Raw genomic sequence first — 15,541 nt, forward strand, 5'->3', positions numbered from 1 at the left:
TTACTCTCCAGTTACTCTTTACACTGTTTTTGGTTGTTTTGCACTTATTTTTCATTTCTTATTTGTTACATTTCCTTGCTCCCAATTAGTACTGCTGAAATGTGTATTTATGGCTACTTGTCACTAGGGGACAAGTGTGAGACAATAACCGAGGCATCAAAACATTCCAAGAATTTACAGCACAACCAGTGCAGCTGACTGAGGTCAAAAGCAGAGCACTACTCTCAAACGAGATAACTATTGAAGCTGCTAAAGGATTTGTATTTAACTATTGTACCGTTACAAAAAAACCCCCCAAAAAACTGTATTTTGTACATGGTGACAATTTTGTTTGTATCTGTGAAAAATTGTAGCTGGAGTAATGTGTAAGAAGGGGACTTTCTGTACTGTGAATTTCACTTCACACCATATGCCATTAAACCCTAAACGGTTAACTATGACTGGCACAAAGCGCACACAAATGGCCTTTACCTGCTTCTTGGGGTGTATGGCCTGCGGTGATGAGGGGTGGGAAAGGCCTGCAAATGGAGGAACCTGAGGCGAATGAAGGAGGAGAGGAGATTGAGCCTCTCGTAAATGACCTAAAAAAAATAAAAAAAAACACACAAAAACCCTGTTAACAGATATAGTTATTATATACAGAGGCCACTTCTTTCATTTAAAGGGAACCAGAGACGAAGCACCCTTGTGTATTTTACCATACATATCAGTAAGAACATTAGAGAAAACACTTACCATGCTCTCTGTTTCATCCTCACTGCTAAAAGTGTCTGTTATCAGCAGTCATAAGAATCCCAGACTGAGCATTCAATCTGGCTTTGCTGGGAATGATTATTGCTGAGTCATTATAGCACAGCCACAAGGGGGCAGGCTTGGGCTTGAAAAGACACCACAGAAGACAGACTCAGCTATACTCTTTCCGTAGCAAAGCTAGACTGAGCAGCCTGAGTGCTCAGTCCGGGATTCTTATCAGAGGTGATAACAGTCAGATTAAACAGAGAACAATGAAACAAAGAGCAGATTAGATGTTTACTATCATGTTCCCACTGATTTATAAGGTAAAATACAAGAGGGTGCTTCATCTCTGGTTCTCTTTAACCCACTCCCAAAGATAAGCATATAACCACACCCCTCCCCCTCACCTCCAGGGTACGTCTCTGTCTTTTGCTGCCGCGGTGACGGATGATGATGCTGTATCACTTGCTGCAGTTTAGACTGCTGGTGCTGCACAAGTTGCGGGTGGGAAGCAGTCAATGTACTTTGCAGCGTTGGGTGCTGCTGTTGGGGAGGGGGTGGAGCCTGTCCAGCTGGCTGTTGGGAAATTGTAGGGGGTGTCTGTAGCTGATGGACATGGGATGAAGCTGGAGCAGGGGGAGGGGCAGAACTAACAGAAGAGGAAGGAGAAGGGTAAGGCAGATTCTGAAGGAGTCGCATAGTCTGAGAAGGTGCAGTCACTGGTGCCTGGTTCTGAACTTTGACAGACGGGAGAAGCGCCTGCAGAGGAGATTGCACAGGAGGCTGCTGGGACTTCTGAAGCTGCTGCAGATAAACCGCCATTTGGGCAGGACCTAGGACCTGAATAGGGGAAGGAGAGAGACCACTATTTGGGGAAGGGGGGCCATCATCTTCTAGGATTGCATGGGGAGGCTGTGAAAGATGGTGGTGGGAATGAAGAGGAGCTGGATGATGAGTCTGTGCTGGAGGAGGCGAGGCAGATGGAGGTCGAACAGGTTTAGGAGGAAGGGCTGCAGCACGATTGGAAGGGCGAGAGGGTTGCTGAGGCATAGCATTATGAAGAGCTGCAAAAAAAGAATATTAATTAGAATTAGTGCGAGAAATGGTAATTAAAAAAAAAATTACACATTTTTTTCACCAGCCAAGTCTCTACACCACACCTTGGCATTACTTGGCCTATATGCAATTCACTTTTTCTCCTTAGTTTTCTCCCAGGTGATATTTTTAAATTTGCCAATAAAATGCCTTTTAAACCAGCAGAAAGAAAGAAAATACTCAAAATAATTTTGATAGTTTGTCACCTACTTTTGGTACTTTTTCCATTGCAAACTCTTGAATAGTTATCATAAATCGAACATGAAAAAATATCTCCTAGGAGAAAACTCAGGTTAAAAAGTTAATTGCATATGGGCCCTTGTGTCAGGAAACAAAAGCAAAGAAATCTTACCTGGAGGAGTAACAAGGGTGTGCTGGTTGAGATGAGGAGGGGAACACCGCTCTGGCTGACCACCCGTGAGGTGCGATGGAAGATCAGGAGGAGGTATGTGGAGACCTGGCTGCCCATAATGAGCATTAACTGCTTCAAAGACATTGGCGGGGTGAAGGGGGTGGTGAAGAGATGGGTGAGAAGTGTCCAAGCTGGGGGGTGGGACATAAGAGGGTGGAGGATTTGGTGAGGGCAGTTTATGAATATTAGGAGGTGGGGCAAGAGGCTGTTGTGGAGGATGAGATGGATGGTGATGCTGCAAGTAGAGGAGAGAAGTCAGAAAGAGTCCATTAGTAACAATGGCTGAATTTGTTTTTACGTTATCCGATCACAATTATCTTTTCACAGTAAAATCCTTTGACAAACTATGTTTGCCATCTGCAAGCCTGACAACTTTTGCCTGGTACACACCATGCAATGATTTCCACCAAATCGACTCAATTTCCGACAGGTCAGATCTGATTTCCCGATCGCTTTTCTGATCACTTGTATACAAAAGCGTTCAGAAAAATGAGATCGGCCCTGTCGGAAATTACTGATTTGACCATCTGACGGGAAATTGCATGGTGTGTACTAGGCATTAGATTCTTTAGGGTTCCACATGTTTCCAAATTGGACGCAGCACCCGTGCTGTTGCAGATAACTACAGCCAGCACTGTTTTGGGGGGGCCGCATGCGATTTGGATGCAGCCTATTGACCAATAGCCTGAAATTCCATGTTAGAAACCATGTGCAGTAAAAGGCTGTGATTTGTGGCAAGTGGAAATATACCCCTAAACGCTTTGCATCCAGACCTTGTTTCCCACTTATGGACCAGAGCAGTTTTGACAGTTTAGCTATGCCCTTATTTAATCAGCAATAACTTTATCCCTACTTATGACACAAATGAAATATTTATTGTTTTTTCAAAGCAAACTAGGCTTTCATTGTATGCCCTTTTTCCCCCCAAATCATTTTGTTTTCTATGAATTTTAATGGGGGAAAAAATAGGAAAAAAAATTAGAAAAACATTTCTCAGATTTACCAACTCCAGTTTAAAAATAAAAGTGCTACTGTAGATAAACACATTTTGTTTGGCTATTCTTACCGTTTATCACAAAACTTAGATTATGTTCCTGTCACAATTTATGGTGAAGATAGGATTCTGAAATCATGCTACAGAGTATTTTTCACTATGTACTGAGAAAATAAAAGTATTTTAAATGGTAAAAATCAATCTCATTAGCTCAGAGAACCTATACAGAATTCCTGTTCACCAATTAGTGCTGCATCACATAGTGCCGGAAGTCTGCACAGGAGCAACCCCAATCCTGCACTGCACTGCACTGCTACAAGATGTATATCTACGTCCTTGTGGCTTAGATGAAGTCACAGCGGACAGATATACTGTAATGGTGGATAAAGTGGTTAAAGCAACAAATGGCAGCTTTGGCCCAGAACCCTCCAGTACTTTTATAAAACTTATGGAAAAGCACGCTTACTATAACTTGACTACTGTATCACTACAAAAATGAGTCCATGGACAGAAAGAAGTCAATATTTCTTCCCTTCCATGACGATGACATTTTACTTTTATAATGAATTCATACAAGTGTTTCTCTTGCATAAAGACTAATATTTTACCTTTCTGGATTCTCGTCCCGAATGGCTCTTCTTCTTCGGCTTATGGGTCGGATCTGGAAAGTCGAGAAAAGCACAGCAGGCGTTTAAAGTTACAATTTCCATAAAAGTACCAAATATGGACAGTCTTTGGTTGTAGTATTGTACATGGGTTTGGGAAGAGGGCCCTGGTAATAATACCGTGTTACAGGAGCAAGAGACTTGACTAAATAAATTGTACAGGAAGAAGGGGACATCTAGCAAGTCTATACAGAGGTAACAGACTGCAAGGAGGCATTTCCCACAACAAACCTCTAGATCCAATGGCGCAGTGTGAGGCTGCAGGCAGAGTTAAATCCTATATAATAATAGGCAAGAGCCTCTGCGTACCATGTCCCTGTGTGTTTGTTTTTTCGCTGTGGGCATGTGCAGGGACAAGACACTGAGCTGGGGGAATGACGCGCGGCTTGCGGGGGAGGACAGGGCCAGGAGGGGTGGACGGTGCATGCACGCTGACATGCGCCTGTGACAGACCTAGAGCCCGTTTTTAAATAGGCTAAGGTCACTAGTGCAGGAATAATGTGCTAGATGAAAACGGCGAAGTCACATGCTTCCTTCCAATTTCAGTGCTCACTGCTGATGCCAGTTGCTGGTTGCCGTGTCCCGGTCTAGTAATTCAACACCGATATCCTTTCTACCTGTAGCCTACCATTACATAAAATGAACACTTAGCCTAAATCTAACTTGCCACTGCCCCCCCTCCCCTTTCATACACCAACACTATTCCTGATACCCAATTTCAAATGGTCCTTACATGTGCAGTCAATGTTAACTTTTACCAACATTAAAAATACCTAACCATAACAAAACTTTTTACAAGGCCGTCCCCTAACCCAATTACTTCCCCCCCATCCCTTCCACCACCTCACAATATCATATAAACCTAGTCTAAAACTAAAGGGATGTACAGCCTAAGAGTAATCCTCTTCCCTCCTCTGCAACTAAACCTTCCATGCCTTCTCTAAAACAACACTACCAGTATTTGCCTACCGAATGAAGAGTCATGATGCGTTGGCACAACTCTGCGCTTTTTTGACGGATACACAGTACAGTAAACATTATGAGGGAGAAGGCAGAAAGACAAGAAAGATTACATCATCCAACTATGGATTCAGCCTCCTGACAGTAGCTTCAGGCAACAGTAATGTTATATTTCACGTCTGTGTTGTGTGACATGTTTGTGTTGGTCCCTGAGGTTTGCTGTGTACAGATCTCAAATGTTAACAACAGAAAAGAAAACTGTTACACAAGAGACTGGGCTAACCTGGGTCAGACTCCTCACTCTCCGATGTGCTGGATTCACTTGAACTTTCAGACTCTGAAGAGGAGAAACCTTTCCCTTTAACAGAGCCAGACGTAGGAGCCTCCACTTTGTCTGTGAGTGAGACAAGATCAGCACATGTGACTAATCCGTTAAACAGTTTGCTAAAAATTCAACAACATTTCACTGTTTAAGCACAGTTCATCACTTAGTTTGCAATTCAATGTCTATCATTTTCAATCATTGCTAAAGATTCAATATTTCCAAATAAATTAATTCATTCGCACACAAACCGAAATAGGTAAAACCAAAGTGTTTACAAAGAATAAAAAAAAGGAGAGTAGACCAAACGCAGGTTAATAATCGTCAAATGCGGTTTACAAAGGCCAGTACCGCATTTCCCTGGAAGAGAAACTATGACAGTTATATATGGGGGCTTTTCTAGCAAAACACCTACTACCTGTGAACTGCTCCTGTGGAATGGAAGCACACTCAAGAGTCAGCTGTAGGCGTATGGCATAGGCTGAGGACAGAGAGTCAGCTGCAAGCGTATGGAATGGGCTGTGAGGGCACAGAGTCAGCTGTAGGGCGTATAACATAGGCTGAGGGCAGAGAGTCAGCTGCAGGCATATGGCATGGGCTGTGAGGGCACAGAGTCAGCTGTAGGGCGTATAGCATAGGCTGAGGGCAGAAAGTCAGCTGCAGGCATATGGCATGGGCTGTGGGAGCACAGAGTCAGCTGTACGGCGTATAGCATAGGCTGAGGGCAGAGAGTCAGCTGCAGGCATATGGCATGGGCTGTGAGGGCACAAAGTCAGCTGCAGGCATATGGCATGGGCTGAGGGCAGAGAGTCAGCTGCAGGCGTATGGCATAGGTTGAGGGCACAAAGTCAGCTGCAGGCTATGGCATAGGCTGAGGGCACAAAGTCAGCTGTAAGCGTATGGCATGGGCTGAGAGCACAGAGTCAGCTGCAGGCATATGGCATGAGCTGTGAGGGCAGAGAGTCAGCTGCAGGCATATGGCATGGGCTGTGAGGGCACAAAGTCAGCTGTGGGCGTATGGCATAGGCTAAGGGCACAAAGTCAGCTGTAGGCGTATGGCATAGGCTGAGGGCACAGTCAGCTGCAGGCATATGGAATGGGCTGCGAGAGCACAGAGTCAGCTGCAGGCATATGGAATGGGCTGCGAGGGCACAGAGTCAGCTGCAGGCATATGGAATGGGCTGCGAGGGCACAGAGTCAGCTGCAGGCATATGGAATGGGCTGCGAGGGCACAGAGTCAGCTGCAGGCATATGGCATGGGCTGTGAGGGCCGCTACGAGAAATCGAGTGCGGATACGATCGGAAGCAATATCGGACATGACGGATTTTATCTATCGGATCTATCTATCACACGGAAAATCATACCGTGTGTATTAGGCATTAGACAATAAAATCTGGAGAAAATCATACCACAGGGATATTTCCTGCAGCCCCTGCAGAGAACTCCCCTCCCCAGGATCCAGCACTGCACGTCTTTCGCCTGTTCTCTGGTGAGATTGTCATCTCATCACGTGACAAATGGCAATCTCACCAGAGGGGGACTGAGAGGAGGAGATTGACTGGATGCTGGGGAGATCGGAGATGTACATATCAAGTGCGGCCATCTCTGCAGCAACCTGCCAGGCGGTTTCCCGAGCAAGGCTTGGGATTACCGCTCACAGTATTTCTTTTCCCCAGAGTCTGGGTCGAGATTCCCGTTGGGGAGGGTAATGCTGTACTGTCCATATACAGTGGCTTGCAAAAGTATTCGGCCCCTTGAAGTTTTCCACATTTTGTCACAGTACTGCCACAAACATGAATCATAGTTACATAGTTATTTTGGCTGAAAAAAGACATACGTCCATCGAGTTCAACCAGTACAAAGTACAACTCCAGCCCGTCCCCCACATACCCCTGTTGATCCAGAGGAAGGCGAAAAAAAACCCACCAGGCATGGTCCAATTAGCCCCAAATGGGAAAAATTCCTTCCTGACTCCAGATGGCAATCAGATAAAATCCCTGGATCAACATCATTAGGCATAACCTAGTAATTGTAGCCATGGATGTCTTTCAACGCAAGGAAAGCATCTAAGCCCCCTTTAAATGCAGGTATAGAGTTTGCCATAACGACTTCCTGTGGCAATGCATTCCACATCTTAACCACTCTTACTGTAAAGAACCCTTTCCTAAATAAATGGCTAAAACGTTTTTCCTCCATGCGCAGCTCATGTCCTCTAGTCCTTTGAGAAGGCCTAGGGACAAAAAGCTCATCCGCCAAGCTATTATATTGCCCTCTAATGTATTTATACATGTTAATTAGATCTCCTCTAAGGCGTCTTTTCTCTAGACTAAATAAACCCAGTTTATCTAACCTTTCTTGGTAAGCGAGACCTTCCATCCCACGTATCAATTTTGTAGCTCGTCTCTGCACCTGCTCTAAAACTGCAATATCTTTTTTGTAATGTGGTGCCCAGAACTGAATTCCATATTCCAGATGTGGCCTTACTAGAGAGTTAAACAGGGGCAATATTATGCTAGCATCTCGAGTTTTTATTTCCCTTTTAATGCATCCCAAAATTTTGTTCGCTTTAGCTGCAGCGGCTTGGCATTGAGTACGATTATTTAACTTGTTGTCGATGAGTACTCCTAAGTCCTTCTCCAAGTTTGATGTTCCCAACTGTATCCCATTTATTTTGTATGGTGCTTGACCATTGGTACGACCAAAATGCATGACTTTACATTTGTCAACATTGAATTTCATCTGCCATGTATGTGCCCATATAGCCATCCTATCCAGATCCTGTTGCAATATGACACTATCTTCCTGAGAGTTGATGATTCTGCACAATTTTGTATCATCTGCAAAAATAGCAACATTGCTCACTATTGCATCTACTAGGTCATTAATAAATAAATTGAAGAGCACTGGACCCAGTACAGACCCCTGTGGGACCCCACTGCTAACAGTCTCCCATTTTGAGTACGATCCATTGACCACAACTCTTTGTTTTCTGTCCATCAGCCAGTTCCCTATCCATGCACACAAACTCTTCCCCAGTCCTTGCATCCTCAACTTTTGCACCAGACTTCTGTGGGGAACAGTGTCGAAGGCCTTTGCAAAGTCCAAGTATATCACATCTACAGCATTCCCAATATCCATATTAGCATTCACTACCTCATAAAAGCTGAGCATGTTAGTCAAACAGGACCTGTCTTTAGTAAACCCATGTTGATGCTGAGAAATAAGATTATTTTTTACTATGAAGTCATGTATAGTATCTCTTAGTAACCCCTCAAATAGTTTGCATACAACTGATGTTAAGCTTACAGGTCTATAATTTCCTGGATCAGATTTTTTGCCCTTCTTAAATAATGGGAAAACGTGGGCTGTACGCCAATCCACTGGGACTCTGCTAGTTGCAAGAGAGTCACAAAAGATAAGATAAAGGGGCTTAGCTATAACTGAACTTAATTCTCTTAGGACCCGAGGATGCATGCCATCCGGGCCAGGTGCCTTGTCTATTTTTAATTTATTTAGTCTTGCCTTTACTTCTTCCTGCGTTAAGTATTTAATATTACAGTTAGAAGATTGAGACTCTTCTGCCTCTGTAATTTGCAACAGTGCTGTTTCCTTTGTGAAGACAGAAGCAAAGAAAGCATTTAATAACTCTGCCTTACCTTGGTCGTCCACCATTGAGTTCCCACCCTCATCCTTTAGGATTCCTATACAGTCAACCTTTCTTTTTTTAGAGTTGATGTACTTGTAAAACTTTTTTGGGTTAGATTTGATATCCCTAGCGATTTGATTTTCAGCTTCGATCTTTGCCAGCCTAATTTCTTTTTTACAATTTTATTGCACTCCTTATAATTGCTTAGTGCAGCCTCAGTCCCCTCCTGTTTTAGGACCTTATAGGCATTCTTTTTCCTCTTCATTTTATCCCTAACCTTTCTATTCATCCATAGAGGCCTTTTTTTATTCTTAGACATTTTGTTTCCATATGGGATATACATAATACAATATTGATTGAGAATACGTTTAAAAGCTTGCCATTTCCCTTCAGTGTCGTCCCCTTGTAGTACATTATCCCAGTTCACCAAACTTAGTGCCTGCCTAATTTGATTGAACTTTGCTTTTCTAAAATTCATAGTTTTAGTGGTCCCGCTGCCCCGTGGCCTATCAGTCACCAGATCAAACGTTATCATGTTGTTATCACTATTTCCCAAATGTTCTTGAACCTGCACATTTGATACATTATCTGGTCTATTAGAAATGATCAGATCCAGTAACGCATTCCCCCTAGTTGGTTCCGTTACCATTTGAGTCAAGTAATTGTCCTGTAGTGCTGCCAGAAATCTGCTGCTTTTACCAGAATGGGTAGCCTCAATACCCCAGTCAATGTCTGGAAAGTTGAAGTCGCCCATAATTATGACCTCGTTTTTACTTGCAGCTTTTTCAATCTGCTGTAGTAATCGCAGTTCTGCAGCTTCATTAATAAGAGGTGGTCTGTAGCATACCCCAATAAGCAATTGGCAACTTTTATTTCCACCATGAATATTTACCCAAACGGACTCCACATCTTCGCAATCTTCCTCCATCTCATCGTTGAGGACAGCTGTAAAAGAATTCTTAACAAAGAGACAAACCCCTCCACCTTTTTTCCCTGTTCTATCCCTCCTAAACACATTGTATCCTTTTTAATTAGCTATCCAGTCATGGCTTTCATCCATCCATGTCTCGGTTATTCCCACAATGTCATAGCCTTTGTCATTCAGAATGAACTCTAGTTCGTCTATTTTATTTGCAAGGCTCCGAGCATTGGTTACCATGCACTTTATATTTTTACCAACACATTTACCAATTTTGTTTACACGAAATGGGCTACTTGAAGTTTTACCAACCTCCTTAATCTTTACACTGTCTCCACCCCCCTCTCCACCCCCCATAATGTTAGGCTCCCACTGTCTTTTTACCTTATCTTGTCTACATATTGAGACTTTATCCTCCCGCCTCCCCCCAGATCCTAGTTTAAAATCTCCTCCAACCGTTTAGCCATCTTCTCCCCCAATGTAGCTGGGGGAGAAGATGGCTAAATCAATTTTATTGGAATTCCACGTGAAAGACCAATACTAAGTGGTGTACACGTGAGAAGTGGAATGAAAATCATACATGATCCCAAACATTTTTTACAAATCAATAACTGCAAAGTGGGGTGTGCATAATTATTCAGCCCCCTTTGGTCTGAGTTTAGTCAGTTGCCCATAGACATTGCCTGATGAGTGCAAATGACTAAATAGAGTGCACCTGTGTGTAATCTAATGTCAGTACAAATACAGCTGCTCTGTGACAGCCTCAGAGGTTGTCTAAGAGAATCTTGGGAGCAACAACACCATGAAGTGTCCAAAGAACACACCAGACAAGTCAGGGATAAAGTTATTGAGAAATTTAAAGCAGGCTTAGGCTACAAAAAGATTTCCAAAGCTTTAAACATCCCACGGAGCACTGTTCAAGCGATCATTCAGAAATGGAAGGAGTATGGCACAACTGTAAACCTACCAAGACAAGGCTGTCCACCTAAACTCACAGGCCGAACAAGGAGAGCGCTGATCAGAAATGCAATCAAGAGGCCCATGGTGACTCTGGACGAACCGCAGAGATCTACAGCTCAGGTGGCGGAATCTGTCCATAGGACAAGTATTAGTCATGCACTGCACAAAGTTGGCCTTTATGGAAGAGTGGCAAGAATAAAGTCTTTGTGAACAGAAAAGCATAAGAAGTCTGGTTTGCAGTTTGCCACAAGCCATGTGGGGGACGCAGCAAACATGTGAAAGAAGGTGCTCTGGTCAGATGAGACCAAAATGGAACTTTTTGGCCAAAATGCAAAACGCTATATGTGGCGGAAAACTAACACTGCACATCACTCTGAACACACACCATCCCCGCTGTCAAATATGGTGGTGGCAGCATCATGCTCTGGGGGTGCTTCTCTTCAGCAGGGACAGGGAAGCTGGTCAGAGTTAATGGGAAGATGAATGGAGAAAAATACATGGCAATCTTGGAAGAAAACCTCTTGGAGTCTGCAAAAGACTTGAGACTGGGGCGGAGGTTCACCTTCCAGCAGGACAACGACCGTAAACCAAAAGCCAGGGCAACAATGGAATGGTTTAAAACAAAAAACATATCGTGTTAGAATGGCCCAGTCAAAGTCCAGATCTAAATCCAATCGAGAATCTGTGGCAAGATCTGAAAACTGCTGTTCACAAACGCTGTCCATCTAATCGGACGGAGCTGGAGCTGTTTTGCAAGGAAGAATGGGCAAGGATTTCAGTCTCTAGATGTGCAAAGCTGGTAGAGACATACTCTAAAAGACTGGCAGCTGTAATTGCAGAAAAAGGTGGTTCTACAAAGTATTGACTCAGGGGGCCGACTAAACACACACACACCACTTTGCAGTTATTGATCTGTAAAAAATGTTTGGAATGATGTACGATTTTCGTTCCACTTCTCACGTGTACACCACTGTGTATTGGTCTTTGACGTGGAATTCCAATAAAATTGATTCATGTTTGTGGCAGTAATGTGACAAAATGTGTAAAACTTTAAGGGGGCCGAATACGAAGTCACTGTATAAGCTCATTTATCTGCACAGGTTTGTCAAGCCAAATATCAATCAGATTTCGGGTGTCTGGACTGATTTGCTCCACATGCTGGATTAATAGATTTTTGATAAGATGATAAACCGGTGAAGGAATCACTGTTAAAAAAAAGAAAAGAAAAAAAAAAAAGAGGAAATCCTAAAACAGAAAAGGTTACAATCAGGGCCGGGCCGAGGCATAGGCTGGAGAGGCTCCAGCCTCAGGGTGCAGTGTAGGAGGGGGCGCAGAATTCATTCAGCTGTCATTCCTAATTGTGTTTGAAGCAAAAAGAAATAATAAAAGGGATACATGGCAGTGACTGCAAGCCAGAGAACTAGATATTAAGGTGTTGGGGAGGCTGTGGGCCCTGTGGCCCTCTTAGTCTAATAGCAATCAGTGTGTGACGGCTGGGGAGGCAGGGATGGATGGGCGCACCTTGGTGTCTCAGCCTTGGGTGCTGGAGGACCTTGTCCCGGCTCAGCTTACAATCAATATGTAATTAGGGATGGTCAATGAGATGCAAATAATTTCAAATTGATACAGCATTACACAAATTTTATATGCAAATGTATGCAGCTTGAACGTGAACCAATCAAATCCCGCTGAAGTAAAATGCGATGAGTCCATTTCAAGCTGCATAAATAAGCATACAAAATTTGCATAATCCTACATCAACTCGATTCACTGACCATCCCTACATGATTTAAAGCGCAACTAAGTTGTCAGGCCAGAGGCTGGGAGAACACTTGGCAGTGCGATTTCCCCGGCAGACAGCAGCTCCCTGTTCTCTGTTTCCAATGACATTTTCCACATGAGATTTTCCACGAGCGGTCATGATTTTTTTCGGTTGCAGCACAATAGAATAAAGAAATGCACAGAAAAAAGCATGTTGGAAAAAATGTAAATCTAACAGAAAATTGTATGTTGTGTACCTAGCATGGCATCAATTCATCAAAGGCTGCTAGGTACACGCCATACAATTTTTCCAACATGTTGGAAAAAAAAAAATCTAACTGGCAGATAAATGTAACAGAAAATCTAAAAGAAAAAATTGTATGGTGTGTACCTAGCAATAGTGCCAGCGTCTTTCACTGCTATACCAGAAGTGACCCCTACACACACACTCTGTATATATATATATATATATATATATATATATATATATATATATATATATATATATATATATATATATATATATATATATATATATATATATATATATATATATATATATATATATACACACACACACACACACACACCCCCCCCCACACACACCCCCACACACACACACCCCCACACACACACACCCCCACACACACACACCCCCACACACTGGTGCGGTACAGCTAAAGCTCCAGCATGGTGCCTCACCTTGTGGTTTCCTCTTTTTTCTTAGGCAAGAGGTAACGTATCTTTCCAGCTCTCGCAGTGTGGACGGTTTAAGGGTCTCAAAGTCTATCTCAATCTCATCTGGATTGGAATTTTTAAGTGACGGCTCCCGAGACTGGATAATATGCACTACTCGGCCCAGTTTTTCCCCTGGGAGTTTATTAATGTCCAAACTTAATTGCCTCTTCTCTTCATAAGACATGGGACGACATCTCTGCGATTCCTCTTCTGAAGACTCGCAGGGCGCAGGCGGGGGTCGTACGGGGCGTGACACTGGGGGAGCTGGCTCCTTTTTAATGCTAAATAAAAAAAAAAAAAAAATTATTTACTTCATATTCATATGACAAACAAACCCACCCAGGAAGCAGGATTCATTTTTAGCAGCTGATCCAATTAACCAGCAGCTATGCAAATTGTTTAAGGCTCATACACACACTCAACAAAAGTCTTTTAAATGCACGATTATCAAACAACTTGAAGAAGTTGGAGAACTTTTGTACAGTAAGACATGCAAACGACAAGGCATCATCACTGATAAGAGGCGACCAACGACTGATAAGAGGCAGCTCAAGTCAATCCAACAGTTGGAATGCCTTGAGTTGCGTCTTATCAGTCGTTGGTCGCCTCTTATCAGTGACCCCTTGTCGATAATGCCTTGTCTAAGGTTCCCTTTAAGAATTTATTTGTTTAATCTCTACAACTTAAAAAAAAAAGACAACTGAAGTGAGAGATACATGGAGGCTGCCATATTTATTTCCTTTTCAGCAATACCGGTTGCCTGGCTATCCTGCTGATCCTCTGCCTCTAATACTTTTAGACCCTGAACAAGCATCTGACAAGATTAGCTGAATGCTTGTTTCTGGTGTGATTATTATTTATTTTATTTATAAAGTGCCAATATATTACGCAGCGCTGGACAAATATATACAATGATACAATGTGATTCTGACACTACTGCAGCCAAATAGACTAACAGGGCTTCCAAGCAACTGGTATTGCATAAAGTGAACCTCCAGACTAAAAATCTACTCAGCAGCACTGAAAAGGTGTTTGGAGTTTCTATAACAGGTTTACAGCATCAGAACTTTGTTTTTCTTACCCAAGCCTCATTTTTAGCTGCACAGAAGAAAACTGCCCGGGTATTTTTCCCCTGAAGCTGTGCAAAGCATGATGGGATTTCTGATGTTGTTCTTCTGCTGTTTTGGCAAAAATTTGTTTTTCTTTAATTTTGAATTGAAGATTTGAAGCCATAGCGCGCGCAGCTGGGTGGGGTGATCAGGACACAGGTCAGTTGGAACTGTGTCTCATGCTCCCTGTCACCTCTTTTCAACCAAAAAGATGGCTGCCCCCATGAAATCACAAACATTTGCCTATTTTTTTAAAAACAGGGTGGGTAAGAGATTACCTATCTATTTTAATTAACATAACTAATGTAACTTAATGACAGTATGTTTGTTTAGGCTGAAGTACCTCTTTAAAAAAAAAAAATATGTCAACCTCCATATCCCTCTCACATCAGTTGTCCTTCAACTCCTTAACGACTGCTCCATGCCAATTGGCGGGAGCAGCACCAGGACCACTCCACGCCAATTGGCGTGAATGGCTAGGGGCGGAGATTGCAGGGGATCACGCACGCCTAAGCACGCATCCCCGCTTTAACAGCCTCCCAGCAACGATCGCCGCTAGGAGACTGTTCAGTCTATTTACTTGGTACAGTGCTGCGATCACAGCTGTCCTTCTGGGAGACATAGGAGTGATCGGCTGTCATGGGCTGATGCCTATGACAGCGGATCACGGTGATTGGCTGGCGGGGGGGAGGAAGGGCAGGCTTCATATACATTTTTTTTAAAGGTCAAATTTATTTAAAAAATAAATATTCATAACAAGCAATCACAGCCCACCAAGAGAAAGCTCTATTGGTGGGCAGAAAAGGGGGGGGGGGGGGAAATCACTTGTGTTCTGAGATGTACGGCCCTGCAGCAAAGCCTTAAAGCTGCAGTGGCCTATTTAGTAAAAAATGGCCTGGTCACTAAGGGGGGGGGGGGGGGTTTAAGACCACGGTCCTCCAGAGGTTAAAGCCACTGGCCTAAAGATTATAAAACCCCATTCTGAAATGTCAGGTAAAGAGTACTTGAGGAGCATGGTAATGGAGTACCAGCATACCCGAGGATTCCTCTCTAACAGTATGCAAAAATCCTTCTGTTGTTCCAGCTGCGTACCCAAAGCAACCTCTGAGCTACTGCCGATGGACACGACTGTGCTACAGTAACAGGAGTGGTGAGACTCCTTGCCATGACACTGGTTTCTATAGCGGCGGCATCCCTCTTCTTACAGTAGTGGCTCCTAACCTG

At 43.3% G+C, this 15,541-nt stretch overlaps 1 protein-coding gene across 5 annotated transcripts in view; it reads right to left on the bottom strand.

Annotated features, from left to right (window-relative positions):
* BRD4 (bromodomain containing 4) overlaps positions 1-15,541 on the bottom strand; it is a 128,041-nt gene that overhangs the window by 14,516 nt on the left and 97,984 nt on the right. For 4 of the 5 annotated variants that reach the window (XM_068274574.1, XM_068274573.1, XM_068274572.1 and 1 more), the window contains exons 11-16: positions 13,173-13,489; positions 5,145-5,255; positions 3,845-3,897; positions 2,183-2,477; positions 1,143-1,799; positions 472-581 (exon numbers count right to left, since the gene is read on the bottom strand). In XM_068274574.1, the coding sequence (XP_068130675.1) occupies positions 472-581; positions 1,143-1,799; positions 2,183-2,477; positions 3,845-3,897; positions 5,145-5,255; positions 13,173-13,489 (1,543 nt within the window). Of the gene's footprint in view, positions 1-471; positions 582-1,142; positions 1,800-2,182; positions 2,478-3,844; positions 3,898-5,139; positions 5,256-13,172; positions 13,490-15,541 lie in introns of those variants that run through there. The other variant, XM_068274576.1, reaches the window with a different exon arrangement.

Source organism: Hyperolius riggenbachi, chromosome 3 (genome assembly GCF_040937935.1).
Source record: "Hyperolius riggenbachi isolate aHypRig1 chromosome 3, aHypRig1.pri, whole genome shotgun sequence".
Classification (NCBI taxonomy): Eukaryota; Metazoa; Chordata; class Amphibia; order Anura; family Hyperoliidae; genus Hyperolius; species Hyperolius riggenbachi.